This window comes from Opisthocomus hoazin, chromosome 6 (assembly GCF_030867145.1).
Source record: "Opisthocomus hoazin isolate bOpiHoa1 chromosome 6, bOpiHoa1.hap1, whole genome shotgun sequence".
Lineage (NCBI taxonomy): Eukaryota > Metazoa > Chordata > Aves > Opisthocomiformes > Opisthocomidae > Opisthocomus > Opisthocomus hoazin.
In genome coordinates, this window is record NC_134419.1 from 40,882,820 (window position 1) to 40,905,823 (window position 23,004).

The window sequence follows — 23,004 nt, forward strand, 5'->3', positions numbered from 1 at the left end:
AAAATTGGGCTAAGTACTTAGGGCATCTGGGCCAAATCATAGCTTACATTGAAATTATGAAAGCCTGAGGTATAAGTGCTGCTTTTTGTGTGTGTGTGTATATACAAACAGTAGCTAATATTAAGTATTCTCCCACATGTTCAAACATTCCTATAAGCATTTGAGGGACATGCAGAAGTCTTACAATAGTATAATTTACATAGAGTAAATCAATCATCCCCATGTAAGGAAGTTTTAACTATGCCAAACATTTCAAGCATGGGAGTGCAGAGAAAAAGAGACTGTCAAGACATAAGTAGTATCACATAACCTCTATCTGGAATCTAACACCTGAAGTTAAGAATTCAGGAGAACGGAGTCTTGGCTGCGCACATGACTGGAGCTAGAGAAGTTAAAAGAATCCGTTTAGACTAACCAGAATCAACAGAAGAGAACCAACAGTGTACTCGGGTGCTAATTCAGCACTGTATCTAAGACCACTGGCTAAAACCCATAACAGCATTGAACTGGGAAGCTAACTCTGAGCGCACCTCTTAATACATCTGAGTGCATTAACAGTAAGGTCAGTGAAGGTAAGTAAGCGAATCAACATTCAGTTGTGTAATTATTGCATTCATGTCAAATCCCATAAAACAAAAGCACATAGAAACAGTGCTCTCAGTGACTCAAAAAGAGCCATCCACAGACTAAGCCTAAAAACACAACTTAGCAATTTCCAGGCACTATTAAAGAATGAAAAATTGTTTTATTTTTGAATACTCTCAGTTCCTCCTTTTCTACAATAAGGACTTACTCCATGCCAAGCCAAGAAGAAAGTACTACACATTAGCTAATATCTAACCCATCCTTTGAAAAATATGTAGTGCTGAATGAACTTGCAAAGAGCATCAGTAGATATAAGTAACATCATTACTTGCAGAGAAGACAGAACATTCACAACAGGGAGATCAATCGACCAGCAGATAAATTGATACTACTATTACTGCTAAACAATAATTTCAGTTACTTAATAATAGTAATGTTTGATAGCGAAAAGATACAACTATTCACTGTTGATAATGTCAAATCATTATATGCTGTATCTGTATTTCTTACAGACTACAAAGGGAGTTTTGCAAGCCCAGCAGATTTGTAAGTACAGATACTTCTGAATGTCATTTTGCCAGTGTGTGAATAGTGCAACTTGTAATAAAGGCTGCCCCAGTGGGATTTTCATACGTAGTGGAACGCATGCATCTAAATTCTGACCCAGCATGTACTATTTCACGGCAGAAATGAGCTTGTTCATCCTTTCAGGTTACAAGACAAGCAACAGGAGAAATTCACTGCCACATTACAGGGGTGAAAAAAAACAGTTTTGTGACTTGAGTGGGAATTCCTAAGCAGGGTTTCTTACACTTTCCTCTGAAAGTGTCAGGACTGGCCACAATCTGATTGGGCTTGACAGCTTAGTTGTCTGATCTACATGACAACTGCTGCCTTCCTACAAAAATTCTGTCTAAGTATTTCTGCTCCTAGAAGAATGTAAATAGGAAGTACTTTCTATTTCTTGTACCCAAGAAAAGTATCTTTGCCTGCTTCTGGAATACTAAGAAGTCTGAACTCAGTGTGGCTGTAGGGTTCTAGCTGGGAACAAAAAAAGAGAAAAGAGAAGCAGCCTGGAAATTTTCACAAAGCTCTGGAGCATTCCATGCGTATGGAGATGTTTGCAGTAGAGCCGTAGTGCCAAATTACCACTCCTCACGGTAAAGGCTGTCTTCTGACTGTGGTAACTGCACAAAAATACCTTTCTAAGGTGTCAACTGCCACCTCTTTAATTTTGCAGGCCTGGGGAGCAGTGCTACCTTGTTTCCCCACGTATTGCCCTGCCCGAAATTCTGCACACAGAGAGCAGAAAGGGAAACAGTGCAGTGGAAGGAAACAAAATTCCCTTGCTTCTGGGGGGGGTGGGAGAGCCACATACTGGATCTGGAGGGAAGAAGCACAGTTCTCCATTCTGCAGTATTATCAGCAGCATGGTTAATTCCTTGGAGTGCTCTTGCAGTGTCCATACATTCAAACGTACTGAAAGTAAGATGTAACTTAAGAGTATTTAAGATATTTTAATGCAGGCTCAAAGCTGAGTGTAGCCAATTATCATAATCTTAAATAGAATTCAGTTTACGTTTGCATGCACTTTTAAGTCATTTTGTTCTCAGCAAAAACCCCAATGATCTTATCACAGTGGCTGATTCCTTCCTTAGGACTCTTTTTTTTTTTTTTTTTTGTCTCAGCGTGTCTCACAGCTGAATCTTTCCCAAATGACTCTTTCCAAATGAATGCTATCATCATTATTGTTGTCGTCTTCTTCTTCTTCAGTACTTCTTCTTTCCTTTTTCTTTTTTATTTTTGCTTCTTTTATTTTCATTTTAATTTTTCTTCTATTTTTTTTCATTGTTCTTTTCTTTTCTTAATAGATATCATCAGCTTTAGCTCTTGTTGCAGAACAACCAAGCCTGGGACACGATGGACAGGTGCTGGGCAAGATTCTTTACATAGCTCTTCTGTGACAAGGCACCTCAACCCTTGGCCTCTGGCACCTGTTGTTCTTCTGGTCCTGGATTGACTACAGAGTTCTTGCTCTGCTCCCTGCATGTCCACACTCCCTCTTCTTCTACTCCGAGGTCTCCCAAGTTCTTGCCTTTAAGCAGCTCCTGCAATTCCAGTCTTGGACTGGAGAGACCCTGAGCAGAACCTAAGCAAGGAAGATTCAGCATATTGGGTTGTTTGTGGGTTAGGTTTTGGCCTGGGTTTTGTGGTTTGAGTTTTGGGGAGGAGGAGGTTTCTAGTTTTATTTGCTCTTTTCCTAATGTTCTCTTAGAGACACAAGCCAAGGTCAGGCCTGGGTTGCAACTCTACTTCTTCCCACTTTGTGGGCAATGAAGAGAGCAGAACGGCAGCAGCCAGGATGGAGTGTTTGCACTTCCTCCTTCCCTCTGCAGTGGTGTAGACCATTGCATGATTCAGTACGATCTGCAGGATTTCAGTCCAAAGGCCATGGTCTCCCACTCATACAGCACTTCTGAGCTTATCTGCTTGCACCCACTATTAAAGGCTGTGTAGAAAAAGTAAACACAGGTCTCTCACTACTGTAATCAGCATAACTGCTTTGGATTTTTGTACTGTGTCGTAGGTCACTTGTGATATTATTACTTCTTAAAAAAATACTTGTGCTCCTTCTGCATTCACAGGAAACAACACTTGTCTGCTAGTGTGGAACGGAACAAAAGTTTTCTTAGGTAAAGCCTAACCACAAATCCAAATCTACAAATCCAAAGACCGCGTTACCTGTTGCATTACCCAACTGATCAGTGTCCTGTACATAATAATCTCATTCCATGTAAGCAGTCCTCATGTAATGACATCTGTCCTTGCACTGGCAGGTTTACTTCCTACCACAACATGTGGCAATGAACATTTCTACCTCATCTTGGCACTGGACATTTGATGTGCAATCAAAGGGGTCCCCAGACTGTTAGAGCCAGGAGCTCTGGAGGCCCTTTCTGTAACCACTGGAAAGGTACTTGCTTTTAGGTGTCAAGCCATGCAAATCCATGAACCATGATTCTCTCTGTACTTCAAATCTTAAACTGATGTTGGTCCTGTATTTTGCAACCAGATGCTAAAAGAAGAACCAGACTCCACTGTCCAGGAGTGAAGTTTACTGTGTTATCCCCACGATCCTCTCAGCTGCAAGATTTGGAAAGCAAGTGTGCTGCAGTGGCACGCTTTGTAGCCATCAAGCACCACAATCAGCTAACCAGCTCTCAGAAACACACTGCCTGTACAGAGCTTTGCTGACAACAGCCAGCGCAGCGTAGGGCCTTCCCTATTGACAGTCACATTTGGAAATACACTTAGTGATATTATTTTTACCTCTTCCTGAAAGCTATAGAAGTACTGGTTTCCTACAGGAGCTGAAGGAAGCTGACCTCCCCAAGGGTTTGTGCTGTGGATGCATGAACTGTATCCACTCAGATGTGGGGGGATTTCTTAAAATGTTTTCCTTCAGTTTTAACCCATATTCTTCCTCTCCTTTACTATTACTTTGAAATTAAAATATAGAAGGCATGGTTCTTTTGCTAAGATGAAGTCTACGCTCACTGTCATTTCATGGACAAAATAAAATCTTCTCCTCCGTTCATGAAAGCTCTCAGATACTCAATGCAGCCCTGTCTGTAGAATGCTTATATGGTTTTCCCCAAAGAAATTTTCTCCCTGTCTCAGTCCTTCATTCAGAGTCTGTTTTCTTAACCTCATTTGCAGATCTAATTTTCCCTGGGTTTCTATTGCATTACGTTCTCTCTGCTTTCTCTCCCGGTCTCCAAGAGAAACGCAAACCTAATTTAAGACACGTGGAATTTTTAGGCTATGGTAGTTACAGATGGTTAGAAACTGGAAAGAAAACAGGTTTGCATGAAGCCATGGGAGGTTGTTTCCAAGCTTCTTTTTTGGAAGAGAGATGCCGCACGTTTATTGCCAGCTTACATGAAGGAGACACAAGGACTGTATCTCACAGCGAGTGTCATAAGCGTGTAAATAAGCTGCATGGGAGTACACAAATAGGTATCTTCAATATATGTACAATTTTTTTTCTCACAGCTCACGTTTCAGGTGCTAAAACCACACGTGGCAGTTAGAGGTTTGTCCAGCAAGCAGTCTCTGCCACGTGAATGGATGCAAGCCCACCCCATGACCTGACCCACAGCTATGCCTCCTGGACCACAGTGTCCATGGTTTTCCATGGCGTCAGGACATGACAATGCAGCATCTGTTCTGTTTTCCCTCACATTATCGCTAATTTTGAAATAGGAACAGTGCTGTGTTTATACAATATATATCTCTGTTGTAACAAAAACGAGTTTTCTTTCTTAGCAGAAGAAAAACTCAGTCAGCCAGAAAAGAGGAAGTAACAGCAGCAGCAGATAACACGTTACTTTCCTGCCGCACATCATCACCCTGAAGTTTCTTATTACCCTGACACCAATTTTGGTCCTTTCTTGATTTGAGGTGCTAGAGCCGAATCATTTCACAGGAACAACATAAAGACACACAGACAGACCACATGTGTCATCTCGCACACTATCCCAGTAACAGTGTTCTGTAAACAGTGACTCGCTAGAAATGTGAACCACTTTGCAGCCCTCTACGCTGTCAGGCTTGCCCTCGCGGGTTTGGCTCTCTACTCCTTTGGCCTGTGGGCCACTGCTCCTCAGCGTGCCTGGCCGACACGCAGCTACCGCTGCTTACGGGGGTCAGAAGCCTCAAAAATCTGCAACACCTAAATACAAGTGAATCTACCAGCCAGTAATTAGAATCTGTTGACACTCTACTTTCTTGGGGCTTTTTTTAAAAGTCCTTCCGATGTTAAATCTATATTAAAGGTGCTTTTTAAGCCTTTGAATAAGGATTTGCAGAATGTGGGGTCTAAACATTGGTGAATTCAGTTCAGTTCTGAGAGTCTGTTCTGGCAGAATTTCAACCAGACCTGGTAGTAGCCCCCCTAATCTTCCCAAAATTGTTCTTTTGAGTCTTCCTGATAAATCCACAAATGCAGCAGATTGGTACTGGCAGAATATGGACACACATTTGGATCTGGGCTAAGCGCACTATTACATACTGAAAAATGGAATGGAAAAAAATAGCTGCACTTCTGTTGTTCAAGCCCTAGACAGTTAACATTCAACTATGCTTCTTTCTGTTACTGCAGCGTTTGTATTTCATTCCTTTATTCTGACTAAAGCACTACAGCAGTTACCTTTCTGAACCAACTCCAAGAAGCTCATGTACTCCCAACTATTTTGTCCCTTGCTGTGCTGAGGATGGCTTCCCAGGCTACTACGGCTGCTTCTCTTCTCCCATATTTGGAAGTTGGCCTGCAGTATGGAGATCCCTTGTGGGTTTCTGTTTAAATTCCAGAGTCACTGTTGCACATTACCATTTCCTTCAGCTGATGTAAATCAAATACACTATGAGTGAAAAATGTGAGTATAGGCTTGGCTAACTGCTGTGTGAGGGAAACTGTAATGAATGCAGAAAGTTTGTCTCAGGAGAAAACGTTTCACAAGCGCAGCATGCTTTGCACAGTGCGACGTTGCTGAGGCCATTGACCCTCATTTGGCAGCAGTTTGCACACACTTTACCCCTGTGTACCACATTTAACTGGCAATGCTGACAGAGCACGCAACAGTAAAGAACGACACACTCACATGGAAAACATTGCTACCTGGCATCAAGGGCATTTTTCTATACATGGGCTCCAAAACCTAAATGGGAATTTCATTTTACCCCTGAAATTTTAGGATATCAGCAGCAAACTTAGCAGCCCTTAATTTTTGCTTAAATCTTCCAGCAGCTCCAAGACAGCAGAACACAAACATCTGTTAGCTTTAAAAAATGTTAAAATCATTATTAATCAAGTGTTATTTTTTGCCAGTGGACTGAATACTTGATATCATATGGAACGTAATACCTTAAAGAGGAATGATTTAAAAATATTTTAACAGAACTTATAGTTTATAGCCAAGCTCCTTTAGGACAGGGCTTATGAACCTCCCATTCCTACCTCTGAATACTCCCATGGGTAATCGGGCAAAAATCCAGTCCACTTACCCTTGAGCCCTAAAGAAAAGTAAGGCAAAGCATGGGGATCTTCTCTATGTGTAAGAGAATCACAATTTAATTCTTAATAGCTATGAATCTAGCTATAGAGGAGACTCAGAGCAAGATGATCATGTTTTTAGTACATTTAAAACAGATTCTAAAACAAATCTTATGGACATAACATGTCATGAGGAGTTTTCAAGCCCGTAAGTTGTGGATCAATGCAACTCTGGATTCTTCCCTTTGGAACAGGAGAAAACACTCACTACCATCCTAATGGTCTTTAAACCTGTGCACAGTGTTGCATACACACTGCCCTTTCTGTGACACCACTGCATTTTTATGAGGAACAGAAAACAAAATGTATACATTCACAGAGCAATCTTGCAACGAGTCCTACTAAATTTTCTTCAAGTACAAGGTCCAACTAGGTGAAAATAACTGTAAGTTCAGGATCTCAGGGCAGGAAGAAGGAAGTATTTTTGTATTAGGTTAATTTTCTTTCTTTACTGTAATTACTTCAAGCTCCTCTGAGGTCTGGAAACTACAAGAGTTTTAGTCAAGATGAATTAACAAATATGGCACAGATAAGAAACTTGAAAGTACGTCAATCCAATTTATCCTGTGGATTTATATTTCCATTGTATATGGAAGGGGGTTATGCATACATACAGGAATCTGGTGCTATCTAGAAACTTCTAAGTATCGCATAATTTGGCTATTTAGTACTTGCTGATAGCAGTAAATTCCTGTATCTACTAATACAAAGTCACAAATCTTTAGTATGCATGCTAAATCAGATAACTATTTAAGCCTTAAAGAATCCGTGAAAGAGTTAAAGATCTTCAAGACTATTCAGTTAAAAAGCAACTACACACATGCATATATTCAAAGAGTTCATTATTACTAAATATAGTATTATTTAATTTTAGCCAGTGGCTTTTCCAGAAGTCTTCACCAGTCCAAAGGCTTTGGCTGTGTGGTGAATTGGAATGTACACAAAATTGCAGAAACCCCTGAGCCTGTTTATTCTGCAGTAGGGATATAAATAATTTATGAGACTCCAAACCAGCAAAACACTTAAAATTTCAGACTAATCTTACACTTACCAATACATGCAAGCTTTATTGCTTTGGTAAATCAAATTCAATAAGAGGAGCCTCTAGGAAAGGAGCTGATACATACAAGCACCTAATATTACGGGGCGGGGCGGGAAGCCTGCAGAGCTGAAACAGGCACTGATAAACACATAGCCAAAAAAAAAAGCACAAGTATTGCGTAAGTCATCTCTTATAGGCTGATTTGGATACAGGGGTCTTTGAAATTGAATTGAACACAATTACATGTAAAAATAATCAAGAACTGACCGAGTACCAAGATGAGCTCTTGTAAGGCAGATAAAAAAAATTGAGAACTTGCTGTAGGCACCTCATCTGAGGTATTCGCCCATTTCAGTGCAAAGTAAAACAGGAAAGCTTAAACTGATCAAGAAGAGTGATTTAAACCAACCTTTCCCTTTCTAAGGAAACACACAAAGAGCATACAAGAAGTCAGTTACCACACCTCAGCCGCAGCTCTGTAAACTGCTTGATCACAAGCGTCTTACTGCTCCCCAAAAGCACGTTCTTGGAACAGAATCATGGCGCAGCAGACGCCATTTAAAGCTGAGTGACAGCATCCACACGAGGTTGATGTGATACTTGGTGGGATACACAGGAACAGTTTATCAAACAGTTTTTTCTTTTAGTGGTACTCGTCTATCCAATCAGAGAGTCAAGCTCCTGAAAACCACCTGTTGCTTTTGGAAAAACCAAAGTCTATAGTAGGTTCACAGCAATGTTGTCACAAGAGCAGAAAGACTTTTTGTCTGCATTTACTGTGACTAGACTGTGCAATTTTAACTACACATACACTATCATACATGCTTTACATATACATGATAATGTATTCTCATCTAGAAGTTTCAGAAGAAAAGTGGGAAAATCTATTTTTTTTTAGATTTATTCCTAGTCAGTAATTTCTATAATAAGCATTAACATATATACACACATATATATTTAATAGGCTCATCTTTCCTACATTTTTTATGTTCTTAAAAACATTCCTTAAATTGTCTTGTTACAATTGTTGTGATACTCCACAATAAACCACTTGAGAATGCGGTGTAGTTAATAAAATGTTTTGGGTTCAGAGCAGTTGGCACAGTAACTACGAAGACAAAAAAATAAACATTTGCATGCCTGGTTTCCCAGTAGATGCTACATAGCTGTGCAGAACTTACAGCGAGAAACTCCTTGAAGGAGATAGTGGATTGGTAGCACCATTGTCCGCAGATCTGAACCCCACCATGTTTTAACAGCACAACACACCTCCAGAAGGGCAGCCAGGAACCAACCAACATTGTGTGAGGAAACAAAGTTTGCATTCAGGAGATGGCCGACAATTGTGTTTTAAATTTTCCAGTGCTACTAGGCTGCTCCCTCTAGCTCAGATCGTGACTGATGATGAGTCAGTGCAGAAAAATCCTGAAGCGTTGGTCTCATTGCAGTTCCTAGAACACAGCCAGCCAAGACCCAGAACTAAACAGAACCTAACCCAGTCTCACGGCAGAAGTCATCTCTACAATGGCAAGGCACATTGACAGACTGCTCTGGTGAAGTTACACTGTCCTACCTCCCAGCTTGATAAAAGTGCAGCATGCACTGACCTCACAGGCTACGCCCACCAATCAACAGTAGCCTCCAATCCTTCAGAAGCCGATAAAAAGAGACTCTAATCCTTAAATTTCGACACGTGCTTAAATCTTCATAGGATCAAGACAGTAATTCAATCCAGGTTATGCAATACATGAATATGGCATTTCTGTAAATTTTATCAGACAGCTAATCAGGTGTTACTCAGAAAAGTTAGAAGTTGGTACAGTCAAGAAACAACATCAGCCCACTCCAGGGAAAAGCGATTAATCACAGCTAAGTGCATTTACCTACAAAATCTAACCCTTCTCTGCTGTGGTACCTAATACTGAAAATAACTACCGTGAAATGTAGGTTAGGGCTCAGAGCTAACCAGACACATGCACTTCAATGAAGTATCAATGCTAGCAAAACTACTTATAATTACAGACAACCGCAAGTTCATGAAGTTCTTTGGAAACGGTTCTATTCCACCGCTCCCACCACTCGCAGCCGCAGTGCCGTGTACCCTGCCCGCAGGGCGCAGAACTCTCCAGAAGATACGGCGGATGAGGCTGCATTGCAGCTACGTTGTTGTAAGCATGCAGTGTTCGCCCTTTTTCTATCAAAGCCCATTCCTTCTGTATTCATACATACCAGTGGAAGTAAAGAGAGCATTTCTTTGCTTCATTAAAAGTCTTCACCACGTGTGAGAAAAGAAGAATATATTCTCTGATCATCTGGGACAGAGAGACATTATGGTCCTAAAGCCTACTGAGATTTTTGTAAGCAGAATAGTGTGCTGACATCAAGTTCTCTCCAGAGATGGGTTTAACTGGACTCACCCGAGTTCTTCTGAAACAGTAAAAGACGTGGAAAGAGTGTCTTAAAAGCTAATCCTTTCATTCTAACCACTTTAACTTATTTGAGATGCTAGTCACCACTAGCGTGCTAATAATAGACACTGCTTCTTCACAGCACTAAGATTTTGAGTGTGTGGAAAGGAAAGGAGGCTCAGCATCTCTTTTCCCCTCAGTGGGAAATCCATTGTTGCGTGTGTAATACCACACCGGAAGATGACAAAAGAATTCATACATTGCCACCTTGGGCTCAACAAACAGAAAATACTGTGATCAAATCTATTGTTACTTTCTAACCATCTGTTAGGATCTGGAGAGTTAATGAAACTGTATAAAGTGGAGAAGCAATCTCACAGTAGCAGCATAATTAATGTATAATTACAGACTGAGTAGTGCAAAGGGCAAAAGATACTGATTATATTTAAAAAGTACCTGCTGCAAAGCCGTTACTCGTATGACATCGATGCAACAGATCTGAAAGGATCTGCAAAAGAAAAAGAAAACATTGTAAAGGTGGTACTTGAAAAGAAAAAAAAAAAACAACAAAACAAAAAAGCAGTGCTACACATAATGCTGTCAATTGCATGGAATTTTGCCAAATGTGGCTTCAAAAACTAGGTAGCAATAGCAGGCAGAGAATTTCAGTGACGAGCCTGCAGCACTACAGGTACAGACAATAAAATGGTACAGACAACAAAACCTGATTTTTGCATGGGCAAAAATTACACCAGTATGACCCAAATAGTGAAACAAACTCTTAATATGAACACACCCCCAAATACACATATTTTGGCCCTGCAGATGAGTAAAGTTTCAGAAGGCTACCAAAAATGTCCATCTGTTCTGTATTTTATTTTGCCTGTAGCAACTATACCTATTAGAGCCAAGACAGCCTTTTTTAATGACCAGATAACATTTTTTTTTTCTTTAAAATGTATGTATCCACACGCATATTTCAGCTGGAGCTCAGTATACAAGATCCCAGACTTAGAGCAATTATTATTAATCGGTGAACTTAGCTTATGCACAAGTCCCACAAATTACTAAAGACGTGGTTTATCAGGCTTGCATACTTCCACAAAACAGAACGTTGCAGATGATCAGTTCACAACACGGACTAATTGCTTTTCGTAATTCCCAGCTGCTGTACATTACTATCCAGAAGGATTTTAACGTGTGCTCGTTATTGCTGATCCATGGGGTGCTCAGGGGGCACTGCTGGGAATGCATATACTAGAGATCGTAAGCACAACGCTACGTAGCCAATAGCTGACAACATAAAATACTCTTACTGTGCCTAGTTCAAGTGACTTCATATGCTCCTTGCTGCCGAGAGGCTGATACTTTGAGTATGTTTTCAATGCCAATAACATGCTTTGTCTGTCAACAAGCCTACAGGTACACTTCCTCCCAAACAAAACTGGATTGTACGACACAGAAACTGCCCGCCTGACTTCCACTATTGCAGATTCAATAAAAACACACATGTAAAAGCGATTCCGAGCATCCTGAAAGACAAGAGAACGATGAAAAAGGAAACTCAGAGCTAAAGGTGTCACTGAGGTTCCTAACCCCACACAAAACCCATTGCTCTTAGCTCTTTGGGCCTACGACTGGTAATTGTCCCCGTACCTGCAACGGTGACAACCCCGGCGCTGTGAAGTTGTGAAGAGCGGTCCTCAGGCACCCCAGCAGCCTTACTGGTTTAACTGCTCACTCAACAGGCCTTGCCGGTGCCCGGACACTGCGCAGAAAGCACGCTGTTTGCACTGGAACGCTCAGGAGTGAAGCTGGTCTGACAGGAACATCCATTTATCGCTTAAAACAGCAGCGCCAGGACAAACCCACCTAAAGCCAGCGGTGCTTTTCCCAGATCTAACCCTGGGCCCGCTGTTGCCAGCGGGAGGACTCCCAGCACTCCTGCAGCCCCTCACTCACATGCTTTATTTTACCGCCGGGAGCACTCTCGACGCCGCAAGAGCTCACGCCCTCAAGTTTGCCCGAGGCGGGGGAAGGCGTTGGCGGGCCTCGGGACGGCCCTCCGGCCAAGGACAACGCGGCTGGAGACCGAGCCCCGCCGCACCGCCTCAGCGGGGAGCGGGGGCGGCGGGGGCAGCGCTGCCGCCTCAGGGAGGGCGGGAAGCCTCCCGCGCCTCGCGCCACTTCACCTCAGGGCGGGCCGCGGGCGGGAAGCCTCCACCGCGTCTCCTCAAGGCGGGGGTTGGGGGGGCGGAAGCGGTTGGGACCGCGCCCAGGGCCGGGCCGGGCCGGCTGCGGGCGCTCTGCAGGGAGAGCAGGCGGGAGCGGATGGCGGCCGGAGGAGCGCAACGTCCCCTCGGCCACCCACCAGGCGCAAACGGGACAGGACGCAGAGATCTTCTTTTCACCCCCTCCTCCCCGCCGCTCTCCCGGCCCCCTGGCTTTAATCGTCTCCTTATATGGACACCAGAATGTCTGACGTCACCCTAACGCTGGGAAACCAGCGCCCGCGCAACCAAGCTCGGCTGCGAAGGCGGGCGGTGCGGGAAAGGCGGCGGGGAGGGAGGAGTGGGGGGAGGGAGGCTCTGGAATGTTGATGGACGCGCCACTGGGCCACTGGGAGCGGCGGTCCCGGCTCGGCTATTGGGTGAGGGAGGCGAAGGGGGCGGGGAGCCGTGGGCGGGGTAGGTCGTGGTTGTTGAAAAGCCGCTGGCTGGCTGAAGAACGGTGCCAGTGCGGGGTGGGTGCTGCTGGGGGGGGGGGGGGGTGGGCAGGCAGGAGCACGGCGGGTTCGAGTCCCGCCTCGGCGAGCAGCTTCTCGGGGCTTCTGCCAGCCTCGCTGGGACGAGGGGAGGTGCGTGAGGTCGCTGCTTTTCCTCCCCTTCCTCATTTTTTTTTTTCGTCCCTCCGCGGAGGCCGCGGCTTTTTCCGCGGGACAACAGAGTTTGCCAGGAGTTTGTGCGGACTTCGGGCCCCGTCCGCCCGCCCGCCCCGCCGCCGCCATGCCCGTCTTCCACACGCGTACCATCGAGAGCATCCTGGAGCCGGTGGCCCAGCAGATCTCCCACCTGGTCATCATGCACGAAGAAGGGGAGGTGGACGGCAAAGCCATTCCGGACCTCACCGCCCCGGTGTCGGCCGTGCAGGCCGCCGTCAGCAACCTGGTGCGGGTGAGTAACCGGCGCCTGGCTCGCCCTCCCTGCCTCTCCTCCCGGAGCCCCGTCGCGGAGCGGCTCCCCCCGCCGGGCGCGGGGCCGGGAAGGGGTTAAGCTGTGAGGGAAGGGAGGAGGAGGGGGGGGAGGCTCCTGGCTGGAAGCCGCCCTCGGCTGTTCCCGCCCCGGCGAGGGGTTGTGCGGCTCGACGGGTCGTTCGCCGTCGGAGCCAGCGACGGCGTCGCGATAGGGCGCGATAAAGCGCGCTGGGGGCTGTCGCTGGTTTGTCCCGTCCTGTCCCTCGCGAATGTCTCTGCCGCGCTAGGGGGGTTCTGCTGGCTTGGAAACTCGCTCGCTATTTTGAGCATGTGGGCTTAAAGCGTGCCTGCTTAGAAGCAAGATTTAGATTAGATATTGGGAAGAAATTCTTCCCCGTGAGGGCTGTGAGGCCCTGGCCCAGGTTGCCCAGAGAAGCTGTGGCTGCCCCCTCCCTGGCAGTGCTCAAGGCCAGGTTGGATGGAGCTCTGAGCAACCTGGGCTGGTGGAAGGTGTCCCTGCCCATGGCAGGGGGTTGGAACCAGATGATCTTCAAGGTCCCTTCCAACCCAAACCATTCTATGAAAGGTAAAACACTCCCTTGGTGCGATCCTATCCCCAAAAAACCCAGCCCCTGCCCCAGACCTGCTGGGTGCTGGTTTTTATGGTGATGGAGGTGGACTGGTTCGTTACTGGTACTGAGGTATGGAAACCTGTGGTTTCTAGGCAAAGTTTGGAGCTGTTTGTTACGCAGCCTTGAGTGAGAGTTGCTGTTTGCTGGTGGGAAGCTACAGCTGGCCGAAAATTGGCTTCAGTCTCTTGGCTCCTTGAAAGCAGCCTTACATAGTGTGTCTCTGAGTGTCTGCAGTACGGACATTTCAGTTTGAGAAGTGCAAGTCACTAATACATCCAATATCTTCTAGTTGGATTAATACTCTTACAACCAGCTGCATCAAAACAGCAAACTGTTGCAAGGCAGAAATGTCGTTTGGCATAGAAAACACTGCAGTGCTGCCTATTCCGCTGTTTCATTAAGAATTACCAGGTAATACTTACCTTGCACTTCCGTTAAGTTCATTTACAATTCACTTTTGGGCGTTGGATATTACTTGCTCACTCTGAATCCTGTAAAACTCTTAAGTAATTCATGGCAAGCAGTATCCTTTGCCAGCAAACTTCACTTGAAAATGAAATAGCTGTGTATGGTTAAAATATTGTATCGCTGTTAACTGACGTATGAATGCACTGAAGTCGTGAGGCTTGCGGGTATAAGAAGCTGTCAAGATGACTAATGTACATGATGTGTTTATCAGATTCCGGCCTGTAGTACTTGCTACTACTAGACTAACTTGCTGCTTTGAGGTTTCGCAGTTTACTACAGTGTAACTACAGCTCTCGGTCCCCATGGCTCTGAATTTTACAGGATGTACTGTGTGGAATACTTGTGCTTCTTGCTGACTTGAGCTGAAACTCCAGGTTTTACGAAGAGTAGTCGGTCTGTAGCAGTGAACTGATTTGATAGGTGTGTTGGCTGTGAGGGTGTGAAGCCTGAGTGTATGAAATACTTTTCCTTGAAAGGAAGATGTTAGAATAATGCCTTGCTGCTCTGAGCTTAGCCTGTATCACTGGGCTGTGTGACTATTCTCTCCTCCCAGCGCCCTTCCTCTCAAAAGAAACCCAATCTGATAAAGCAGCATTTATCAGAGAAACGCAGAAACAGAATTAGTTTCCTTCTGCAGCTTGCTAATGCTGGCTCTTCTTCCATTTTGGGCTGTTTTGGAAGCCTCTGCTTTTCTTTTCTTGCCTGCTAGCTATATGAAAGGAAAGACTGCTCAATTATTTTTTGTTAATTCACAGAGAGGAAATACAAGTGGTGTAATCTGAGGTGGTACTTACAAGGAGGATGCCCTGATCTGGTAGAACACAACCCTGACTACATTAGGAAAAATACAGAATTAAAGTTCCGTTTTCTGCCTGGAGCTCTTTTCAGTGCATCATTCTGAAGTGTAAAGGTGATTTATGAAACTGCAGTTTCCCTGGAGCAGGAGTAGTTGTGCAGACAGGTTATCTAATTGCAAGCCTTCTGGTGGCTTCACAGTTGACAGCAAAGATGGAATTGTCAGTGTAACCAGGACAGAAATGTAGCTGCTAGCTCGTTGTGTTGCTTGCTGTCTGCTCAGGGTTCTCTGTGTAATGTGAGTATCACAAAGTGTGCATGATGGTGAGTACTGACCAGCCGAGAAGTTTCTTAGTGGTAACTTATCACACACAGCAGCACTGTTCTCTGGCTCCCTAGCCTACAGTAAGGACTCTACAGTTTGGAATGTGCAATATTTTAATTCGCACAACTACTGCATCTGTCAGTAACTCCTGGTTCCAGTGTTTGACGTGCTGAGACCCATTCTCATGCAAGGCCTAGGAGATGTGCTATGTGGGGAAATGGGCTGGGAAATGAGAAAACAGCTGTGAGGAAGGAGCCACGTGCAATAACTTTGTTTTGTTGACATTCCTGAGATGTTTATACTATATCCAAGGTGGAACAGAGGCTGATAGATATGAGAGCCTAAAATTAAGGCTATTGGATGTGTTAAAAGGGAGTCTTTCTCCTAGATAACTTGACTACAGTTCTCTATATGACAACTTTTCGATTTGCCATTCAGTGTGCATTTCTGTATTTTCTGTCAGAAATGGATGTACTGTATTTTAAAGTTTGCCTGAAGCCACCTTAAGCTTCCTAGATTTCTTAATGTAAGGTTTGCACACCCAACAGGACCTGCTGTTGGGATGCTTCCTTGTCAGAACCTGATTGTAAAGTAGTCCTAGGGAAGAGAAAGTCCAAGTCATTGTCAAGCTAATCATTAGTAAGAGTCTCGTAGCTTATAAATATCCTGTCTCATAGTCATGGTTTTTCAGTTGTTGCCTTTGAGTAGTGTCAAGCGCATTTCTTAAACATGAATAAATGTATTCTAGAGTAAGATTAAGCCTAACTGGAGGTTGTACTTGATGAGAACACGATGTAGCACTGGGTCAAACAGTCACTAATGTCAGAGGTTTTTGTTGCTTGCTAGAGGTCAGTCTCTTTAAACTACCACCAGCTGAAGCCCACCTCATCCAGGCACAACTAAAACCACACAGATTACTTGGAGAACAGGTGAAACTCTATGCCAGTACTTAGGTGGTGACAAAGTTTAAAACAAACCAAAGGAAAACCTCAACTGTGGAAGAGTTGCATTCAGTGTAGCCGTAGCAGCTGTCCTGTCTCAGTCCCAGTGGATGAAGGAGTAGTAATCACCTGCATCAGCCAGCATGTTCTGGGTGCGTATCCATGGGCATCTGTTGAGGAAGGAGTTGGTGCGGAAGGAGGAGGAGCTGTGCATTTTCCCTGGACAAGCTGTGAGCTGCCTACCAACACCTGCAAACCACCAGCTTGGAAATCACTCATTTACATCATTTTGTGAAAAATGCAGCCTGCCTTGAAAGCCTTGTGAAGATTGCAGCAGCAAAAGTCAAATACATGGATAAAATACTGGAATGTGGAGAAATGGTCTGACTATTGTGGAGAGTTGATGGTAAAACAGCTTCCTTATCCCTAAGCCTTCTTCTGGCGTAGTGGACTTGCCTGTATCTCAGGGTACACAAGAGAGGAGTGAGCTGTTGAGGACAGCTTAGTGTTTCTCCTTTCCAAGAGAAAAATTAGCTTCCAAAATTTATGTTAATATGTCTTGAAAAAGGATGGAGAAAAAAGAAAAAAGGGAAGCTTTTTTTCTTGCAGAATTTTCTGCATAGCACAGAAGGCTTTCAAGGGGTTGTAGTAACTTTGTGCTTGTTTTTTTTGGTGATGTTTGTAACTTATCATGGGATATGTGTAGATCTGTGCCTCCCCATCTCCAGTTACTTGTATTGGAGTATCTTTCATCTGAAAGCAATGGGTTGTTGCAGCAGCTCATCTGAACTCTACAGGATTCAAACTGAGTGATGAGGGAATGAGGGTACTAGAAGAGCCCTGATGATCTCATGAGAGAATAAGTCTTTTCATTAGAGGGTTCTAGGTTTTGTCTATGTGTAGTGGAAACTTGTGATTAGTGTTAGGAGAGAGAGTTTTTTAAAATTGTTTTCTTTTTTGAAACAGAACATTCTACTTCAGTGTACATCCAATGTCTTTAGGGGTGATTTACCATATTGTGGGAGCTGCGGCCGTGTGATCTGAGAAAGTGGATAAAACCCATTAGGGTGTGTGCATGGGAGGGACAGGGAGAAGAGTGATTAATGATCAGACAGAGAGCAACTTTATAATAACAAAAGCACATCATAAACATTTGTCTTGCTTTTATCTGTTTGGAATTATCTTTACTTAAGTGATAAATCAGCTTCTGATTTGAATGGAGTAATCTTTTTGTTCTGTTTGGAGGCTTAATTTATACCAGTCACTTCCATTAGCTTTAAAAGGAATCTTTCGTTCTCTGTTCCTTTAAATGTGCATAAAGGTGGTGAATGCCTCCATTAGTAATTGCCTGCAGCTTGCTTTTTTGGGCATAAAAAATGAGAATATTATTGTGGAATGGATAATCTTAGTGACAGTTGGACTAAAAAATTCCATATGCTGACAATGTGGTGTATACTACTCTTGCTCTGGAAAACATATGCTTGGAACAGTGTCATAGGAAGAGGTGGGGGGGAATTGTCATGAGAATTTCAGATTGTTTAGAATGAAGGGTGGTCTCATGACAGTGACTTTGGCAAAATAGTTACATCTAGAACGTGCTAAAAAGTAGCATCATGTAAATAGTGGAGTGGTGAATATTATTCCATTTAACTGCTAAGTGCATCATCCCTGTCAGGTGCTAAAGTGAGGTCTTATTCTGATTTGGTGTGTCTTAAAATCAGTGATGGCTGATATTCTTCCTTTCCCTGATGTCAGATGTGGTCAAAAACACTTTCTTTCTCATGCTTATGAATTTTGTCTTCCTGCAGGAAACTCTTGCTGTCTTAAACTTAGAAAAACATTCTGTTACTCTGGAACCACTGATGCTTTAGGAGGGAGCTCAGAGGAGAAGCAGTGCTGACCTTTCTTCCTGTGGACAAGGGAAAACCAGTGGTGAACAGTCCGGTGTTCAGAAGTCGGTACAAGTTTGCCTAAAACAAATAGGAGATCCTAAAATTCAGTGGCTGGTAGCCAACCTACGTCTTCAGTTGTGGTGTATTAAAATGCCTCATGTAGTTAAGAATACCTGTCAAATTAACAGTGTTTTAAAGAAGTAAAATGGGTTATAAAAATCAACAACAGGTTTTGTGGTTAACTAAACATTGAAGGGAAATTAAGGCATTTATAGTGGACGTCTGCCTTGCACCTGATAGTCAAACATCTTAGAAACTTGAGAGAAAGAAACTACTGTTCTGCATGTGAAACTTAAGTAACAGAAAATATAAATTAATTTGTCTTTTCTTTTTTCAGCTCCTCGAATATTTTCTGTGCCAACACATGGAGAAGTGAAATACCAATTTAATATTATTGTTAGAGACCACCTCCAATTTGGTTTGTCCTTCTGATGAAGGTGAAAAAAACAGCCTGTGGAGAAGCTCTGTTAGTACCTGTGTAAAGCTATGGCTTGGGTTGGTTTAGAGACTGTCTGTGCAGTACAGTATTTATATTGGAAACACATTCTTACAGGCAGCTCTGCTGTATCTGGAAAAGCTTTCTTCCACTTGATACCTATGAACTTCCTGTGGTGAGACTTTTATTATTGCTTTGTTACCAACAGAGTAAAAAAGCCTTAATCTTAAGTAAACTTTCTAGATACTTCTACTTGACTTAGGACTTAGAGGGCTGGAGGGACAGGATGCATCTCAATTACTGGGGGGGGAGATCCTCATCAACCAAAATTTTCTCCAACATGCAGATATTAGCAGATTGTCAGAGATAATTCAAACCTACCAGCAGCATCATGGTGTTTGGTTGCTTGCTTTTCAGATGAGCATCTGAATAATGAGAGAATTTAGGTCTGTGATATCCCATGTGTTATGTTTTAGTACAGTACTAACCCGTGTCTACATCTGCAGCAGGGTTTATGTTAAGAGGTGCTCTGAAACTTAGTGATTCACAGGTCTGAGTACATAGAAAGGAACTAGAGGAGCTTCTGGAGTGTGCATGCTCTTTGGCATGAGCCACTTCCCTTAGACTTCCTTGTAAGGTAAAAGTAGCTAGTTGCAGCTGTGCATCTTGTTTGTAGAGGACAATTGCTGTATCTTATTCTTCCATGTGAGTTTTGTGTATGCTCAAAGGTCAGAGCTGTGTTATTTGACTGGAGTTATAATGTCTTAAAGTAGTTTTAGCTCGGAAGTACTGATTTACAAGAAACAACTCTTCTCTTCATAACAGAACTAATTTCCAAATTGTAATAGTTCTGTAGTGTCACATAATTAGTAGTGCTTTTGTTTTTCTTTGTGTTAATTTGTGCATCCTATAATTAGCTAAACCATCCAAGCCTCAGCTCTGTACTGGTAACAGAGTTAGTCGACATTAGCAGCATGAATAAAAGTCTTTTGGTACCCAAATGATGTTACTTTCTGACTTCCATATGGTTCTCATTTCATAGGTATGTATTTTACTTGGACAGCAGGATTTCCTTAGCCTCAAGCCAATTGAATTTGTCTTAATTGCAGTGTAGACAGGTAGGTCAGCTTGCTGCTATTAGGGACCAGGTGGCTGGAGTGTTCTAAATTACTTGACTTATTGCCAGATGACTTGGAAATTGTACCTTCCTATGCCTGGAATGCAGTCTCCAGGGTAATCATGAGAAAACCATGAGCTGGTACAGCTGCCATATTAATGGAAAGGCAAAGTGGGGAGGCTCTGATACAGCAGTTTCTTTGGGTTCATGCCTGGCTTGAAGAAGGAGTGGTCTTGTTGGCTGATGTCAGTGGCAGTATGTGTGCACTGTTCATTCAGGGTAAGCTAGAAGCAGGAAGAGAATTCAGCCGCGTATCTCCCTGGACTTCTTTTGCAGTCTCTAATTGCATTGGCCTATTCTTCTATGGAGAAGTACAAAAACCTAAAGCTTTTTAAGCTAGTGTTAAACTCACTACCTGCAAGTGATGGATCAGTCACACTTTTAATTCAAAGCAAGAGGATGGTGGAATGATGAGGAAATTGGAAATTTGCCTTGTTAAATGCTTTCAAGAGAGCCTTTGAAAGAAAGTTTTGTTTAAAAAAAATTGTACCTTGTTATAACTGACTTTTTTCAGTCTTATTGAATGAGAAGGACTAGATTGTGCGGAGTGACATGTAAACCTGTTCTGTTCAGTTTTTCTAAAAAAGCTTTAACATTGCTTGTCTCTTGTTCACAGCTTGCAGAAAGTTCTGTCTTTACAGTAAGCTGTTTATGCCATCTGATGATTTTTGAGTGACTTCTGAAATTTAGGTGGGACCAAGAAATTTCATGATGTACCCCAAAGCTGCTTGTCTTGCATCTGGCAAAGATTTGTGCTTTGCTGCTATAAGCAGGACGTATGCCATTCTGTTTTGCTAATATTTATTGCATGGATTATGGTAGCTAAGGGTCAGGGCATGATAAAACAACATTCACTTCAACAGCCATGTTTCTAAAACAGTGGAGTGAAATAGCTTGAAATACCAACAACTGGATCTCCTTGATACTGTAAATAAAGACAGAACACAGGTTACAATCAAAATAGTATCACTGACAACGAAGGTAAACGGCTAAGTCCTGTTTTCCTTCCCTTCTGCTGCCAGAGCTCTTTCCCAAAAGCTTGCTGTGTAATTGAGCTCCGGTGGCTGGTTTCACAAAGGGAAAACTGAGGAATCATGAAGTAGTCATTAAGCCCTTGCCACTTTTGAACCCACTGAAGCGAACTGTCCCTGACCTCAGGTTGAGATGAAGGACCTGCTTTCTAGGCCTTGAATGGACAAGCCTTGTGGGGAGGGATGAACTCCATGAAAGGTATAGGATACACAGCTGGTTACCGTTACCTTCAGTCATTTTCCTTACATTATCATGTGTGAGGAAGGCCCCTTCAGTATGTAACCTGAATTCAAAATGTTTTCATGAAGGTTTAATTATCTCTGCCCATGTTGAATTTTTCAGTCTGAACTGAAATGTACATCGCCTATGCCAGCAAGGAGTGGGCATAAACTTGGTGCAACTTCGGCTTGCTTCTAGCTCTGCTTGGTGGGGTGTTCATAGTCTTGAAATCTAGGCCAGGTTTGCTTTCTCAGAATGCAGGGTGGGGGGGGAACAGACTGGCAACTGTTTTGAGGTGGATTCTAGACATGGATATGCAGTGTTGACACTGCTGTTGTGCAGTTATAGCAAATCCTGAGGTTTACTCTTTCCAGGTAGACATCTAAAAAAATGGAGAAAAGTTGCAGACAACCCCATGGAACTGCACTGATGTACAGCAAACTTCTGATGTGAGATTTAACACTCCCATTGTCATGTCACTATTCTTCCTGGAAGCTTGAAAAACATGGAAGAATGCATAAACCAGCAACTGGACTTTAATATGAGATGGCTTATGATAAAGCTGCTTTTATAGCATACAGACTAGATCATGCTGAGTGGTGCTTTGTCAAGCAAAACTCTTATAGCTTATTTCTTGGGAGAAACGTGGGGGTTCTGCTAGTGTTACAGCCAGGATTGCGTGTGTTCGCTGGGTGATGATGTGGGAATATATTTAGGCTGCTGCTAAAATGACAGATGTTTAAAATTAGCTTCTGGAGCACTGCAAGAACTAATTCTTCTAAGGTTGTCTTCCTTTGTAACTGGGGAAATCATATAAGCTGCAAGGAAAATTTCACTTCCAGTATTTGGCAAATTGTCAAATTGATGTTGTCAGTATAGGCATTCAGAAGATACTTTGTTTTAAAAAAAACCCCAAACACATGAAATCACTTCCAAACAATAAACTCAGGGCTCCTGTCTTAAATATTTGTGTGTTTGGTTCTGATATGTGCAGTTTGTACTTTAAAGTTGTAACTATGAAACTGCCTTGGTAAGTTTTGCTGGAGAGCTTCCCTTCCTCTGGGCAGATGCAGTGTTCCAGAAGTTTTGGTCTCTTTACTGTTAACCACTGCAGTTTCGTTGGAGCCAGGAGTAATGGCCACTTCAGTGTTACTTAAAAGCAGAAGCTTCTATTCCATGGAGACTGTTGCTTCTCAGTTAGGGAAGGATTATCTTAGGAGGGAAGAATATCTGAGACCCAAGCAGGAATCCCGTGTTTTCCACATGTACACTGTTGGACAGAAATACCATACAAGTTTCCCAGATAATTATTGTGTATTGGCATAAAGCTCAGCCAGCCTTCTGACTGAAATAGGGAATATGTAGATATTGCACCTGAAGAGGAAAAAGAAAAAATCTTCATTCCCTTGGTACTGGAGTATGGGGAAGGCAGAGCTGAGTGAATCTCTGCCTGCTGTTACACTGCAGTGTGTCCAAAAATTGCTTAGCCCATATAAAATTCAGGCTGAAGAAAACGGATCTTATTAAAGCAAAGTAAGAAACAAAACAAAAATCCCTTTAACCACAAAACTGAAAAGGAAAACCCACAAAACTCTTTGGGGGTTGTGTATTTTTAGTCATGAATGTGGCTTTGTGTTTTGAGGCTTTGCCTGTTAAATGGTATGCGGAGTACATTTGTTCTTTA

At 43.1% G+C, this 23,004-nt stretch overlaps 1 protein-coding gene and 1 long non-coding RNA gene across 3 annotated transcripts in view; one reads left to right on the top strand and one right to left on the bottom strand.

The window, feature by feature from the left end:
• Positions 1 to 10,114: 10,114 nt before the first annotated feature.
• On the bottom strand, positions 10,115 to 12,555 carry LOC142361609 (uncharacterized). The gene is made up of 3 exons (XR_012764241.1): positions 11,807 to 12,555; positions 10,607 to 10,658; positions 10,115 to 10,169 (listed from the first exon to the last, which is right to left on the bottom strand). It is a non-coding gene; the product is annotated as an uncharacterized LOC142361609 (long non-coding RNA).
• Positions 12,556 to 12,921: 366 nt separating this feature from the next.
• The window catches only part of VCL (vinculin), a 53,702-nt gene continuing 43,619 nt past the window's right edge, over positions 12,922 to 23,004 (top strand). For both annotated transcript variants that reach the window (XM_075422900.1, XM_075422899.1), the window contains exon 1: positions 12,922 to 13,323. In XM_075422900.1, coding sequence (XP_075279015.1) covers positions 13,156 to 13,323 — 168 coding nt within the window. In that variant the 5' untranslated portion in view covers positions 12,922 to 13,155. The remainder of the gene's footprint in view (positions 13,324 to 23,004) is intronic.